Source organism: Bombina bombina, chromosome 3 (genome assembly GCF_027579735.1).
Source record: "Bombina bombina isolate aBomBom1 chromosome 3, aBomBom1.pri, whole genome shotgun sequence".
Lineage (NCBI taxonomy): Eukaryota > Metazoa > Chordata > Amphibia > Anura > Bombinatoridae > Bombina > Bombina bombina.
Genome location: NC_069501.1, coordinates 1,083,875,960 through 1,083,893,289, shown reverse-complemented (window position 1 = coordinate 1,083,893,289; position 17,330 = coordinate 1,083,875,960). Strand labels below are relative to the sequence as shown.

Here is a 17,330-nt window from a genome sequence, read left to right as displayed (position 1 = left end):
CCATATTTAAAAAATTGTTTCCTATGGTCGACCCCAGAAAGGACTTATGGCAGACAGTCCCCAAGGTCGAGGGAGCGGTTTCCACTTTAAACAAACGCACCACTATACCCATAGAAGATAGTTGTGCTTTCAAAGATCCTATGGATAAAAAATTAGAAGGTTTACTTAAAAGGATGTTTGTTCAGCAGGGTTACCTTCTACAACCAATTTCATGCATTGTCCCTGTCGCTACAGCCGCGTGTTTCTGGTTCGATGAGCTGGTAAAGGCGGTCGATAGTGATTCTCCTCCTTATGAGGAGATTATGGACAGAATCAATGCTCTCAAATTGGCTAATTCTTTCACCCTAGACGCCACTTTGCAATTGGCTAGGTTAGCGGCTAAGAATTCTGGGTTTGCTATTGTGGCGCGCAGAGCGCTTTGGTTGAAATCTTGGTCAGCTGATGCGTCTTCCAAGAACAAGCTACTTAACATTCCTTTCAAGGGGAAAACGCTGTTTGGCCCTGACTTGAAAGAGATTATCTCTGATATCACTGGGGGTAAGGGCCATGCCCTTCCTCAGGATCGGCCTTTCAAGGCCAAAAATAAACCTAATTTTCGTCCCTTTCGTAGAAACGGACCAGCCCAAAGTGCTACGTCCTCTAAGCAAGAGGGTAATACTTCTCAAGCCAAGCCAGCTTGGAGACCAATGCAAGGCTGGAACAAGGGAAAGCAGGCCAAGAAACCTGCCACTGCTACCAAGACAGCATGAAATGTTGGCCCCCGATCCGGGACCGGATCTGGTGGGGGGCAGACTCTCTCTCTTCGCTCGGGCTTGGGCAAGAGATGTTCTGGATCCTTGGGCGCTAGAAATAGTCTCCCAAGGTTATCTTCTGGAATTCAAGGGGCTTCCCCCAAGGGGGAGGTTCCACAGGTCTCAGTTGTCTTCAGACCACATAAAAAGACAGGCATTCTTACGTTGTGTAGAAGACCTGTTACAAATGGGAGTGATTCATCCTGTTCCATTAGGAGATCAAGGGATGGGGTTCTACTCCAATCTGTTCATAGTTCCCAAAAAAGAGGGAACGTTCAGACCAATCTTAGATCTCAAGATCTTAAACAAGTTTCTCAAGGTTCCATCGTTCAAAATGGAAACCATTCGAACAATTCTTCCTTCCATCCAGGAAGGTCAATTCATGACCACGGTGGATTTAAAGGATGCATATCTACATATTCCTATCCACAAGGAACATCATCGGTTCCTAAGGTTCGCATTCCTGGACAAGCATTACCAGTTCGTGGCGCTTCCTTTCGGATTAGCCACTGCTCCAAGGATTTTCACAAAGGTACTAGGGTCCCTTCTAGCTGTGCTAAGACCAAGGGGCATTGCTGTAGTACCTTACTTGGACGACATTCTGATTCAAGCGTCGTCCCTTCCTCAAGCAAAGGCTCACACGGACATTGTCCTGGCCTTTCTCAGATCTCACGGATGGAAAGTGAACGTGGAAAAGAGTTCTCTATCTCCGTCAACAAGGGTTCCCTTCTTGGGGACAATAATAGACTCCTTAGAAATGAGGATTTTTCTGACAGAGGCCAGAAAAACAAAACTTCTAGACTCTTGTCGGATACTTCATTCCGTTCCTCTTCCTTCCATAGCGCAGTGCATGGAAGTGATAGGTTTGATGGTAGCGGCAATGGACATAGTTCCTTTTGCGCGCATTCATCTAAGACCATTACAACTGTGCATGCTCAGTCAGTGGAATGGGGACTATACAAACTTGTCTCCGAGGATACAAGTAAATCAGAGGACCAGAGACTCACTCCGTTGGTGGCTGTCCCTGGACAACCTGTCACAAGGGATGACCTTCCGCAGACCAGAGTGGGTCATTGTCACGACCGACGCCAGTCTGATGGGCTGGGGCGCGGTCTGGGGATCCCTGAAAGCTCAGGGTCTTTGGTCTCGGGAAGAATCTCTTCTACCGATAAATATTCTGGAACTGAGAGCGATATTCAATGCTCTCAAGGCTTGGCCTCAGCTAGCGAGGGCCAAGTTCATACGGTTTCAATCAGACAACATGACAACTGTTGCGTACATCAACCATCAGGGGGGAACAAGGAGTTCCCTGGCGATGGAAGAAGTGACCAAAATCATTCTATGGGCGGAGTCTCACTCCTGCCACCTGTCTGCTATCCACATCCCAGGAGTGGAAAATTGGGAAGCGGATTTTCTGAGTCGTCAGACATTGCATCCGGGGGAGTGGGAACTCCATCCGGAAATCTTTGCCCAAGTCACTCAACTGTGGGGCATTCCAGACATGGATCTGATGGCCTCTCGTCAGAACTTCAAGGTTCCTTGCTACGGGTCCAGATCCAGGGATCCCAAGGCGGCTCTAGTGGATGCACTAGTAGCACCTTGGACCTTCAAACTAGCTTATGTATTCCCGCCGTTTCCTCTCATCCCCAGGCTGGTAGCCAGGATCAATCAGGAAAGGGCGTCGGTGATCTTGATAGCTCCTGCGTGGCCACGCAGGACTTGGTATGCAGATCTGGTGAATATGTCATCGGCTCCACCATGGAAGCTACCTTTGAGACGAGACCTTCTTGTTCAAGGTCCGTTCGAACATCCGAATCTGGTCTCACTCCAGCTGACTGCTTGGAGATTGAACGCTTGATCTTATCGAAGCGAGGGTTCTCAGATTCCGTTATCGATACTCTTGTTCAGGCCAGAAAGCCTGTAACTAGAAAGATTTACCACAAAATTTGGAAAAAATATATCTGTTGGTGTGAATCTAAAGGATTCCCTTGGGACAAGGTTAAGATTCCTAAGATTCTATCCTTCCTTCAAGAAGGATTGGAAAAAGGATTATCTGCAAGTTCCCTGAAGGGACAGATTTCTGCCTTGTCTGTGTTACTTCATAAAAAGCTGGCAGCTGTGCCAGATGTTCAAGCCTTTGTTCAGGCTCTGGTTAGAATCAAGCCTGTTTACAAACCTTTGACTCCTCCTTGGAGTCTCAACTTAGTTCTTTCAGTTCTTCAGGGGGTTCCGTTTGAACCCTTACATTCCGTTGATATTAAGTTATTATCTTGGAAAGTTTTGTTTTTGGTTGCAATTTCTTCTGCTAGAAGAGTTTCAGAATTATCTGCTCTGCAGTGTTCTCCTCCTTATCTGGTGTTCCATGCAGATAAGGTGGTTTTACGTACTAAACCTGGTTTTCTTCCAAAAGTTGTTTCTAACAAAAACATTAACCAGGAGATTATCGTACCTTCTCTGTGTCCGAAACCAGTTTCGAAGAAGGAACGTTTGTTGCACAATTTGGATGTTGTTCGCGCTCTAAAATTCTATTTAGATGCTACAAAGGATTTTAGACAAACATCTTCCTTGTTTGTTGTTTATTCCGGTAAAAGGAGAGGTCAAAAAGCAACTTCTACCTCTCTCTCTTTTTGGATTAAAAGCATCATCAGATTGGCTTACGAGACTGCCGGACGGCAGCCTCCCGAAAGAATCACAGCTCATTCCACTAGGGCTGTGGCTTCCACATGGGCCTTCAAGAACGAGGCTTCTGTTGATCAGATATGTAGGGCAGCGACTTGGTCTTCACTGCACACTTTTACCAAATTTTACAAGTTTGATACTTTTGCTTCTTCTGAGGCTATTTTTGGGAGAAGGGTTTTGCAAGCCGTGGTGCCTTCCATCTAGGTGACCTGATTTGCTCCCTCCCATCATCCGTGTCCTAAAGCTTTGGTATTGGTTCCCACATGTAAGGATGACGCCGTGGACCGGACACACCTATGTTGGAGAAAACAGAATTTATGTTTACCTGATAAATTACTTTCTCCAACGGTGTGTCCGGTCCACGGCCCGCCCTGGTTTTTTAATCAGGTCTGATAATTTATTTTCTTTAACTACAGTCACCACGGTTTCATATGGTTTCTCCTATGCAAATATTCCTCCTTAACGTCGGTCGAATGACTGGGGTAGGCGGAGCCTAGGAGGGATCATGTGACCAGCTTTGCTGGGCTCTTTGCCATTTCCTGTTGGGGAAGAGAATATCCCACATGTAAGGATGACGCCGTGGACCGGACACACCGTTGGAGAAAGTAATTTATCAGGTAAACATAAATTCTGTTTTTCTCCTGTTAAGTGTAGTCAGTCCACGGGTCATCCATTACTTATGGGATATTAACTCCTCCCTAACAGGAAGTGCAAGAGGATCACCCAAGCAGAGCTGCTATATAGCTCCTCCCCTCTACGTCATACCCAGTCATTCTCTTGCACCTAACTAATAGATAGGATGTGTGAGAGGACTGTGGTTGTTAAACTTAGTTTTTATTTCTTCAATCAAAAGTTTGTTATTTTAAACGGCACCGGAGTGTGTTGTTTTTTTCTCAGGCAGCATTAGAAGAAGAATCTACCTGAGTTTGTGTATGATCTTAGCGGACGTAACTAAGATTCATTTGCTGTTCTTGGCCATTCTGAGGAGCGAGGTAACTTCAGAACAGGGGACAGCGGGCAGGTTCACCTGCAAGGAGGTATGTTGCAGTATATTATTTTCTAAGGAATGGAATTGACTGAGAAAATACTGCTAATACCGATGTAATGTAAGTACAGCCTTAAATACAGTAGTAGCAACTGGTATCAGGCTGATATGTATGTATGTTTACACTGAAGTATTTCTGGGGAATGGCACTTCACTAAGAATATACTGTATACATATAACTTTTAGCCTAATCTGCAGTGTGAGCGGCTAGCAGCAGGCTTTTTAATAACATTTCATAATTTATATTTTAAACGTTTACTGGCATGTTAATCGTTTATTTATCTGAGGTACTTGGTGAAAAAAATTTTGGGCGTTATTTTCCACATGGCTGTCGTTTGTTTTGAATTAAATCAGTTTACTGAGCTTCCCCCACTGTTGTATTATGAGTGGGAGGGGCCTATTTTGGCGCTTTTATTGCGCAGTAGAAATTCAGTCACAGTCTGCCTTTTTCTCCCTGCATGATCCAGGACGTCTCTACAGAGCTCAGGGGTCTCCAAAACTAGTTTTGAGGGAGGTAATCACTCACAGCAGACCTGTGAGACTGTGCTTTGACTGTGATAAAAACGCTTATATTTTCAATTGTTATCCGTTTTTTGGTATTAAGGGGTTAATCATCCATTTGCTAGTGGGTGCAATCCTTTGCTAACTTAATGCATTTACTGTGAAAATTTGGTTTCTATAACTAATCCGGTTCATTGTTATTTCAACTGTGACAGTTTTTGTGTGCTTCTTAAAGGCACAGTAACGTTTTTTATATTGCTTGTAAATTTATTTGAAAAGTATTTTCCAAGCTTGCTAGGCTAATTGCTAGTTTGTTTAAACATGTCTGACACAGAGGAATCTCTTTGTGCAATATGTTCAAAGGCCAATGTGGAGCCCAATAGAAATTTGTGTACTAATTGCATTGATGCTACTTTAAATAAAAGCCAATCTGTACATGTCAAGAAAATTTCACCAGACAACGAGGGGAAAGTTATGCAGACTAACTCTCCTCACGTGTCAGTACCTGCATCTCCCGCTCAGGAGGTGCGTGATATTGCGACGCCAAGTACATCAGGGCGGCCATTACAAATCACTTTACAAGACATGGCTAATGTTATGACTGAAGTTTTATCTAAATTGCCAGAACTTAGAGGTAAACGCGACCACTCTGGGGTGAGAACAGAGTACGCTGATAATGTTAGAGCCATGTCGGATACTGCGTCACAAATGGCAGAACATGAAGACGGAGAGCTTCATTCTGTGGGTGACGGATCTGATCCAAATAAACTGGACTCAGACATTTCAAATTTTAAATTTAAGCTTGAGAACCTCCGTGTATTATTAGGGGAGGTATTAGCGGCTCTGAATGATTGTAACACGGTTGCAATCCCAGAGAAATTATGTAGGCTGGATAGATACTGTGCGGTACCGGCGTGTACTGACGTTTTTCCTATACCTAAGAGGCTTACAGAGATTATTACCAAGGAGTGGGATAGGCCCGGTGTGACCTTTTCCCCCCCTCCTATATTTAGAAAAATGTTTCCAATAGACGCCACCAACACGGGACTTATGGCAGACGGTCCCTAAGATGGAAGGAGCAGTTTCTACTCTGGCTAAGCGTACCACTATCCCGGTGGAGGATAGCTGTGCCTTTTCAGATCCAATGGATAAAAAGTTAGAGGGTTACCTTAAGAAAATGTTTACTCAACAAGGTTTTATATTACAACCCCTCGCATGCATTGCGCCTGTCACGGCTGTGGCGGCATTCTGGTTTGAGTCTCTAGAAGAGACCATTAGCTCAGTTCCATTGGATGAAATTATAGACAAGCTTAGAGTCCTTAAGCTAGCTAATTCATTTATTTCTGATGCCGTAGTACATTTAACTAAACTTACGGCTAAGAATTCCGGATTCGCCATTCAGGCGCGCAGATCGCTGTGGCTAAAATCCTGGTCAGCCGATGTGACTTCTAAATCTAAATTGCTTAACATACCTTTCAAAGGGCAGACATTATTTGGGCCCGGTTTGAAAGAAATTATCGCTGACATTACTGGAGGTAAGGGCCATGCCCTGCCTCAAGACAGAGCCAAACCAAGGGCTAGACAGTCTAATTTTCGTGCCTTTCGTAACTTCAAGGCAGGAGCAGCATGAACTTCCTCCGCTCCAAAACAGGAAGGAACTGTTGCTCGTTACAGACAGGGCTGGAAACCTAACCAGACCTGGAACAAGGGCAAGCAGGCCAGAAAACCTGCTGCTGCCCCTAAGACAGCATGAAGTGAGGGCCCCCAATCCGGAAACGGATCTAGTAGGGGGCAGACTTTCTCTCTTCGCCCAGGCTTGGGCAAGAGATGTCCAGGATCCCTGGGCGTTAGAGATCATATCTCAGGGATATCTTCTGGACTTCAAAGCTTCTCCTCCAAAAGGGAGATTTCATCTTTCAAGGTTGTCAGCAAACCAGACAAAGAAAGAGGCGTTTCTACGCTGTGTACAAGATCTTTTGCTAATGGGAGTGATACACCCGGTTCCGCGGTCGGAACACGGACAAGGGTTTTACTCAAATCTGTTTGTGGTTCCCAAGAAGGAAGGAACCTTCAGACCAATCTTGGATCTAAAGATCCTAAACAAATTCCTAAGAGTTCCATCGTTCAAAATGGAAACTATTCGGACAATTTTACCCATGATCCAAAAAGGTCAGTACATGACCACAGTGGATCTAAAGGATGCGTACCTTCACATACCGATTCACAAGGATCATTACCGGTACCTAAGGTTTGCCTTCCTAGACAGACATTACCAGTTTGTAGCTCTTCCCTTCGGGTTGGCTACTGCTCCAAGAATCTTCACAAAGGTTCTGGGTTCTCTTCTGGCGGTACTAAGACCGCGAGGAATATCGGTAGCTCCGTACCTAGACGACATTCTGATACAAGCGTCAAGTTTCCAAGCTGCCAAGTATCATACAGAGTTAGTACTGGCATTTCTAAGGTCACATGGGTGGAAGGTGAACGAAGAAAAGAGTTCTCTATTGCCACTCACAAGAGTTCCCTTCTTGGGGACTCTTATAGATTCGGTAGAAATGAAAATTTACCTGACAGAGGACAGGTTATCAAAACTTCTAAATGCTTGCCGTGTCCTTCATTCCATTCAACACCCGTCAGTGGCTCAATGTATGGAGGTAATCGGTTTAATGGTAGCGGCAATGGACATAGTTCCCTTTGCACGCCTGCATATCAGACCACTGCAATTGTGCATGCTAAGTCAGTGGAATGGGGATTACTCAGATTTGTCCCCTATGCTGAATCTGGATCAAGAGACCAGAAATTCTCTTCTATGGTGGCTCTCTCGGCCACATCTGTCCAAGGGGATGCCCTTCAGCAGACCAGATTGGACGATTGTAACAACAGACGCCAGCCTACTAGGTTGGGGCGCTGTCTGGAATTCCCTGAAGACTCAGGGATCATGGACTCAGGAGGAGTCTCCTTCCCATAAACATTCTGGAATTAAGAGCAGTTTTCAATGCCCTTCTAGCTTGGCCTCAGCTAGCAACTCTGAGGTTCATCAGGTTTCAGTCGGACAACATCACGACTGTGGCTTACATCAACCATCAAGGAGGGACAAGGAGTTCCCTAGCGATGATGGAAGTCTCAAAGATAATTCTCTGGGCTGAGTCTCACTCTTGCCACCTATCAGCGATCCACATCCCAGGCGTGGAGAACTGGGAGGCGGATTTCCTAAGTCGCCAGACTTTTCATCCGGGGGAGTGGGAACTTCATCCGGAGGTCTTTGCCCAAATACTTCGGCGTTGGGGCAAACCAGATATGGATCTCATGGCGTCTCGCCAGAACACCAAGCTTCCTTGTTACGGGTCCAGGTCCAGGGACCCGGGAGCGGTCCTGATAGATGCTCTGACAGCACCTTGGACCTTCAAGATGGCTTATGTGTTTCCACCCTTCCCGATGCTTCCTCGATTGATTGCCAGGATCAAACAGGAGAGAGCATCGGTGATTCTAATAGCGGCTGCGTGGCCACGCAGGACCTGGTATGCAGATCTAGTGGACATGTCATCCTGTCCACCTTGGTCTCTGCCTCTGAGGCAGGACCTTCTAATTCAGGGTCCTTTCAAACATCAAAATCTAATTTCTCTGAAGCTGACTGCATGGAGATTGAACGTTTGATTTTATCAAAGCGTGGATTTTCGGAGTCAGTAATTGATACCTTAATACAGGCTAGGAAACCTGTTACCAGGAAAATTTACCATAAAATATGGCGTAAATATTTACACTGGTGCGAATCCAAGAGTTACTCATGGAGTAAGGTTAGGATTCCTAGGATATTGTCTTTTCTACAAGAAGGTTTAGAAAAGGGTTTATCTGCAAGTTCTTTAAAGGGACAGATCTCAGCTCTGTCCATCCTTTTACACAAACGTCTGTCAGAAGTTCCAGACGTTCAGGCTTTTTGTCAGGCTTTGGCCAGGATTAAGCCTGTGTTTAAGACTGTTGCTCCACCGTGGAGCTTAAATTTAGTTCTTAACGTTTTACAGGGTGTTCCGTTTGAACCCCTTCATTCCATTGATATCAAGCTGTTATCTTGGAAAGTTCTGTTTTTAATGGCTATTTCCTCGGCTCGAAGAGTCTCTGAGTTATCGGCCTTACATTGTGATTCTCCTTATCTGATTTTTCATTCAGACAAGGTAGTTCTGCGTACTAAACCTGGGTTCTTACCTAAGGTAGTCACTAACAAGAATATCAATCAAGAGATTGTTGTTCCATCATTGTGCCTTAACCCTTCTTCAAAGAAGGAATGACTTCTTCACAATCTAGATGTTGTCCGTGCCCTGAAATTTTATTTACAGGCAACTAAAGATTTTCGCCAAACTTCTTCCCTGTTTGTCGTTTATTCTGGACAGAGGAGAGGTCAAAAAGCTTCTGCTACCTCTCTCTCTTTCTGGCTTCGTAGCATAATACGTTTAGCCTATGAGACTGCTGGACAGCAGCCTCCTGAAAGAATTACAGCTCATTCTACGAGAGCTGTGGCTTCCACGTGGGCCTTTAAGAATGAGGCCTCTGTTGAACAGATTTGCAAGGCTGCAACTTGGTCTTCTCTTCATACTTTTTCCAAATTTTACAAATTTGACACTTTTGCTTCTTCTGAGGCTGTTTTTGGGAGAAAGGTTCTTCAGGCAGTGGTTCCTTCCGTGTAAAGATCCTGCCTGTCCCTCCCGTCATCCGTGTACTTTTAGCTTTGGTATTGGTATCCCATAAGTAATGGATGACCCGTGGACTGACTACACTTAACAGGAGAAAACATAATTTATGCTTACCTGATAAATTCCTTTCTCCTGTAGTGTAGTCAGTCCACGGCCCGCCCTGTTTTTTATGGCAGGTCTAAATTTAAATTAAACTCCAGTCACCACTGCACCCTATAGTTTCTCCTTTCTCGTTTGGTTTTGGTCGAATGACTGGGTATGACGTAGAGGGGAGGAGCTATATAGCAGCTCTGCTTGGGTGATCCTCTTGCACTAACTGTTAGGGAGGAGTTAATATCCCATAAGTAATGGATGACCCGTGGACTGACTACACTACAGGAGAAAGGAATTTATCAGGTAAGCATAAATTATGTTTTCTGTGACACTCTAAGCTATGGTTGGGCACTTTATTTATAAAGTTCTAAATATATGTATTCAAACATTTATTTGCCTTGACTCAGAATGTTCAACATTCCTTATTTTCAGACAGTCAGTTTCATATTTGGGATAATGCATTTAAATCAATCATTTTTTCTTACCTTAAAAATTTGACTTTTTTTCCCTGTGGGCTGTTAGGCTCGCGGGGGCTGAAAATGCTTCATTTTATTGCGTCATTCTTGGCGCGGACTTTTTTGGCGCAAAACATCTTTTCTGTTTCCGGCGTCATACGTGTCGCCGGAAGTTGCGTCATTTTTTGACGTCCTTTTGCGCCAAAAATGTCGGCGTTCCGAATGTGGGCGTATTATTTGGCGCCAAAAAATATGGGCGTCGCTTTTGTCTCCACATTATTTCAGTCTCATTTTTTCTTTGCTTCTGGTTACTAGAAGCTTGTTTATTGGCATTTTTTCCCATTCCTGAAACTGTCATTTAAGGAATTTGATCAATTTTGCTTTATATGTTGTTTTTTCTCTTACATATTGCAAGATGTCTCACGTTGCATCTGAGTCAGAAGATACTTCAGGAAAATCGCTGTCTAGTGCTGGAACTACCAAAGCTAAGTGTATCTGCTGTAAACTTTTGGTAGCTATTCTTCCAGCTGTTGTTTGTATTAATTGTCATGACAAACTTGTTAAAGCAGATAATATTTCCTTTAGTAATGTACCATTGCCTGTTGCAGTTCCTTCAACATCTAAGGTGCAGAATGTTCCTGATAACATAAGAGATTTTGTTTCTGAATCCATCAAGAAGGCTATGTCTGTTATTTCTCCTTCTAGTAAACATAAAAAATCTTTTAAAACTTCTCTCTCTACAGATGAATTTTTAAATGAACATCATCATTCTGATTCTGATGACTCTTCTGGTTCAGAGGATTCTGTCTCAGAGATTGATGCTGATAAATCTTCATATTTATTTAAAATGGAATTTATTCGTTCTTTACTTAAAGAAGTACTAATTGCTTTAGAAATAGAGGATTCTGGTCCTCTTGATACTAATTCTAAACGTTTAGATAAGGTATTTAAATCTCCTGTGGTTATTCCAGAAGTTTTTCCTGTTCCTAATGCTATTTCTGAAGTAATTTCCAGAGAATGGGATAAATTGGGTAATTCATTTACTCCTTCTAAACGTTTTAAGCAATTATATCCTGTGCCGTCTGACAGATTAGAATTTTGGGACAAAATCCCTAAAGTCGATGGGGCTATTTCTACCCTTGCTAAACGTACTACTATTCCTACGTCAGATGGTACTTCGTTTAAAGATCCTTTAGATAGGAAAATTGAATCCTTTCTAAGAAAAGCTTATCTGTGTTCAGGTAATCTTCTTAGACCTGCTATATCTTTGGCTGATGTTGCTGCAGCTTCAACTTTTTGGTTGGAGACTTTAGCGCAACAAGTAACAGATCATGATTCTCATAATATTATTATTCTTCTTCAGCATGCTAATAATTTTATCTGTGATGCCATTTTTGATATTATCAGAGTTGATGTCAGGTTTATGTCTCTAGCTATTTAGCTAGAAGAGCTTTATGGCTTAAAACTTGGAATGCTGATATGGCTTCTAAATCAACTCTACTTTCCATTTCTTTCCAGGGTAACAAATTATTTGGTTCTCAGTTGGATTCTATTATCTCAACTGTTACTGGTGGGAAAGGAACTTTTTTACCACAGGATAAAAAATCTAAGGGTAAAAACAGGGCTAATAATCGTTTTCGTTCCTTTCGTTTCAACAAAGAACAAAAGCCTGATCCTTCATCCTCAGGAGCAGTTTCAGTTTGGAAACCATCTCCAGTCTGGAATAAATCCAAGCCTTCTAGAAAGGCAAAGCCTGCTTTGTGCGGCCCTCATTCCAGCTCAGCTGGTAGGGGGCAGGTTACGTTTTTTCAAGGAAATTTGGATCAATTCTGTTCACAATCTTTGGATTCAGAACATTGTTTCAGAAGGGTACAGAATTGGCTTCAAGATGAGACCTCCTGCAAAGAGATTTTTTCTTTCCCGTGTCCCAGTAAGTCCAGTGAAAGCTCAAGCATTTCTGAATTGTGTTTCAGATCTAGAGTTGGCTCGAGTAATTATGCCAGTTCCAGTTCTGGAACAGGGGATGGGGTTTTATTCAAATCTCTTCATTGTACCAAAGAAGGAGAATTCCTTCAGACCAGTTCTGGATCTAAAAATATTGAATCGTTATGTAAGGATACCAACGTTCAAAATGGTAACTGTAAGGACTATCTTGCCTTTTGTTCAGCAAGGGCATTTTATGTCCACAATAGATTTACAGGATGCATATCTGCATATTCCGATTCATCCAGATCATTATCAGTTCCTGAGATTCTCTTTTCTGGACAAGCATTACCAGTTTGTGGCTCTGCCGTTTGGCCTAGCTACAGCTCCAAGAATTTTTACAAAGGTTCTCGGTGCCCTTCTGTCTGTAATCAGAGAACAGGGTATTGTGGTATTTCCTTATTTGGACGATATCTTGGTACTTGCTCAGTCTTTACATTTAGCAGAGTCTCATACGAATCGACTTGTGGTGTTTCTTCAAGATCATGGTTGGAGGATCAATTCACCAAAAAGTTCATTGATTCCTCAGACAAGGGTAACCTTTCTGGGTTTCCAGATAGATTCAGTGTCCATGACTCTGTCTTTAACAGACAAGAGACGTCTAAAATTGATTTCAGCTTGTCGAAACCTTCAGTCACAATTATTCCCTTCGGTAGCCTTATGCATGGAAATTCTAGGTCTTATGACTGCTGCATCGGACGCGATCCCCTTTGCTCGTTTTCACATGCGACCTCTTCAGCTCTGTATGCTGAATCAATGGTGCAAGGATTACACAAAGATATCTCAATTAATATCTTTAAAACCGATTGTACGACACTCTCTAACGTGGTGGACAGATCACCATCGTTTAATTCAGGGGGCTTCTTTTGTGCTTCCGACCTGGACTGTAATTTCAACAGATGCAAGTCTCACAGGTTGGGGAGCTGTGTGGGGATCTTACGGCACAAGGAGTTTGGGAATCTCAGGAGGTGAGATTACCGATCAATATTTTGGAACAATTTTCAGAGCTCTTCAGTCTTGGCCTCTTCTGAAGAGAGAATCGTTCATTTGTTTTCAGACAGACAATGTCACTACGGTGGCATACATCAATCATCAAGGAGGGACTCGCAGTCCTCTGGCTATGAAAGAAGTATCTCGAATTCTGGTTTGGGCGGAATCCAGCTCCTGTCTAATCTCTGCGGTTCATATCCCAGGTATAGACAATTGGGAAGCGGATTATCTCAGTCGCCAAACGTTGCATCCGGGCGAATGGTCTCTTCACCCAGAGGTATTTCTTCAGATTGTTCAAATGTGGGAGCTTCCAGAAATAGATCTGATGGCGTCTCATCTAAACAAGAAACTTCCCAGGTATCTGTCCAGATCCCGGGATCCTCAGGCGGAAGCAGTGGATGCATTATCACTTCCTTGGAAGTATCATCCTGCTTATATCTTTCCGCCTCTAGTTCTTCTTCCAAGAGTAATCTCCAATATTCTGAAGGAATGCTCGTTTGTTCTGCTGGTAGCTCCGGCATGGCCTCACAGGTTTTGGTATGCGGATCTTGTCCGGGTGGCCTCTTGCCATCCGTGGACTCTTCCGCTACGACCAGACCTTCTGTCGCAAGGTCCTTTTTTCCATCAGGATCTCAAATCCTTAAATTTAAAGGTATGGAGATTGAACGCTTGATTCTTGGTCAAAGAGGTTTCTCTGACTCTGTGATTAATACTATGTTACAGGCTCGTAAATCTGTATCCAGAGAGATATATTATAGAGTCTGGAAGACTTATATTTCTTGGTGTCTTTCTCATCATTTTTCTTGGCATTCTTTTAGAATTCCGAGAATTTTACAGTTTCTTCAGGATGGTTTAGATAAAGGTTTATCCGCAAGTTCTTTGAAAGGACAAATCTCTGCTCTTTCTGTTCTTTTTCACAGAAAGATTGCTAATCTTCCTGATATTCATTGTTTTGTACAAGCTTTGGTTCGTATAAAACCTGTCATTAAGTCAATTTCTCCTCCTTGGAGTTTGAATTTGGTTCTGGGGGCTCTTCAAGCTCCTCCGTTTGAACCTATGCATTCATTGGACATTAAATTACTTTCTTGGAAAGTTTTGTTCTTTTTGGCCATCTCTTCTGCCAGAAGAGTTTCTGAATTATCTGCTCTTGTGAGTCTCCTTTTCTGATTTTTCATCAGGATAAGGCAGTGTTGCGAACTTCTTTTGAATTTTTACCTAAAGTTGTGAATTCTAACAACATTAGTAGAGAAATTGTGGTTCCTTCATTATGTCCTAATCCTAAGAATTCTAAGGAGAAATCATTGCATTCTTTGGATGTTGTTAGAGCTTTGAAATATTATGTTGAAGCTACTAAGTCTTTCCGAAAGACTTCTAGTTTATTTGTTATCTTTTCTGGTTCTAGAAAAGGCCAGAAAGCTTCTGCCATTTCTTTGGCATCTTGGTTGAAATCTTTAATTCATCTTGCCTATGTTGAGTCGGGTAAAACTCCGCCTCAAAGGATTACAGCTCATTCTACTAGGTCAGTTTCTACTTCCTGGGCGTTTAGGAATGAAGCTTCGATTGATCAGATTTGCAAAGCAGCAACTTGGTCCTCTTTGCATACTTTTACTAAATTCTACCATTTTGATGTATTTTCTTCTTCTGAAGCAGTTTTTGGTAGAAAAGTACTTCAGGCAGCGGTTTCAGTTTGAATCTTCTGCTTATGTTTTTCATTAAACTTTATTTTGGGTGTGGATTATTTTCAGCAGGAATTGGCTGTCTTTATTTTATCCCTCCCTCTCTAGTGACTCTTGCGTGGAAAGATCCACATCTTGGGTAATCATTATCCCATACGTCACTAGCTCATGGACTCTTGCTAATTACATGAAAGAAAACATAATTTATGTAAGAACTTACCTGATAAATTCATTTTTCATATTAGCAAGAGTCCATGAGGCCCGCCCTTTTTTTGGGGTGGTTATGATTTTTGTATAAAGCACAATTATTCCAATTCCTTATTTTATATGCTTTTCGCACTTTATCACCCCACTTCTTGGCTATTCGTTAAACTGAATTGTGGGTGTGGTGAGGGGTGTATTTATAGGCATTTTGAGGTTTGGGAAACTTTGCCCCTCCTGGTAGGAATGTATATCCCATACGTCACTAGCTCATGGACTCTTGCTAATATGAAAGAAATGAATTTATCAGGTAAGTTCTTACATAAATTATGTTTTATATCTACACACATGGCCGAAAGTATTGGTACCCTTGCATTTTAAGAGAAAAACACAGTGTGTGTGTATATATTATCCTATTTATCTTGTAGTAAGCCGGTGTATATCAATGTATTTTTTATTTATTTTTTATATTTAGATCCCATTTTGAGCAACAATATTTTAGAAAGTGATGCTGTAGAAAATCATTTTGAGGACCAACTTGATACAGATGTTCTCACAGAAATGCCTGAACCCCTTGAAGTTTTGTCAGACAGTTCTTTGGATTTAATGGAAACAGCGGACGATAGTGACAATAATAGTTATAGACTCAATGACACTTCTGATGAATTTTCTGAGAATTCAACTGATGTGGAAAGCTGCTTTGAAAACAGTTTACCTGCATTTACAGCCAATAAGACAAGGGGGACACAACCGTTCAGGAGCAATGAGGTCAACACAGAGCTGAAAACACAAATAATAAAAGAGATTAGGAAACCGGGAAGGAGTAAGTATGACCTAATTAAAGTATTAAAGGACCAGTAAATACAGTAGATATGCATGATACAAATACAATGCATTAGCGCTTAGTCTGAACTTCAAATGAGTACTAAAAAAAAATGTCTGACAAATTTCAAAGTTATGTCTATTTCCACTTCCCCCTGTATCATGTGACAGCCATCAGTCAATCACAAATGCATATACGTATATTCTGTGAATTCTTGCACATGCTCAGTAGGAGCTGGTGACTCAAAAAGTGTAAATATAAAAATATTGTGCACATTTTGTTAATTGAAGTAAATTGGAAAGTTGTTTAAAATTGCATGCCCTATCTGAATCATGAAAGTTTAGTTTTGACTTTAGTATCCCTTTATATGTACTTTATTTCTAAATAGATTCAATTGTATCCCCTTTTTTAAATCAAGGACCCACAGGCATCCAAAAGCCAACCAAAAACAAAGAAATTTAAAGAACTCAAGTTCTGATATTTTGTGTGTTTAGTGTAGATCTTGAGTTTAAAAGTGCATGGTTCTTTTCAGGTACGTGTGATTTGCTCCTGGAAAGAATACACTTTGCTGGAAAATTTGTAGCTTAATTGTATGGCAACAACCACAACAGATTTGCTTTATGTTAATACAGCCCATTTAAGACCACAATAAAATATTAAATCAAACGTAAGGCGAAAGATTTGTGGTTTGTACTTAAAATAGCTTTATTGCAGTCTCTCTGTAATGTACCTAAAGATAAACTGGCTATTTTAGTTTATGGTCAAAATGTTATAACTTTTAAAAATAAAATTAAAAAGTTTTTCGAAGTAAATATTTTAAATGGATGTCATTATCTGGCTAAAATTATAGGGGGTGAAATTTCCCGACTACATATTTTCTTTCAGGACAAAAAAAAACATTCTAAAACTTGCTCTGTTATAAAGTATCACACATTAACGGGGCAGTAGAGTAAAAAATTAAACTTTTAAACAACTTTCCAGTTTGCTTTTATTATCAAATTTGCTTTTGTATATTGTTATCCTTTGCTTGAAAAACAAACCTATGTATGCTCAGGAGTAGCAATGCACTACTGGGAGCTTGCTGCTAATTGGTGGCTGCACATATATGCCTTCTGTCGATAACTCATCCAATGTGTTCAGCTTGCTCCCAGTAGTGCCTGGCTGCTCCTGAACCTACCTAGATATGCTTTGCAACAAGGGATTAAAGGAAATTTAACGAAAGTTGTTTATAAATGTTTGCTCTGAGTAATGAAAGAAAAATGTTTTTTATGTCACTTTGAGAGATAAAGTTGAGCATTTTTGACCGGAAACAATATAAAATCGCCAACACCACTTTATAAAATTCCAAATAAATTATCTCTGCTGGGGGCCTAAAGGGACAGGAAAGTCAAAATTAAACTTTTTAAGAATC

At 41.7% G+C, this 17,330-nt stretch overlaps 1 protein-coding gene across 1 annotated transcript in view; it reads left to right on the top strand.

Annotated features, from left to right (window-relative positions):
• INTS6 (integrator complex subunit 6) overlaps positions 1–17,330 on the top strand; it is a 305,149-nt gene that overhangs the window by 258,177 nt on the left and 29,642 nt on the right. Inside the window, exon 13 of the mRNA XM_053705560.1 lies at positions 15,572–15,919. Coding sequence (XP_053561535.1) covers positions 15,572–15,919 — 348 coding nt within the window. The remainder of the gene's footprint in view (positions 1–15,571; positions 15,920–17,330) is intronic.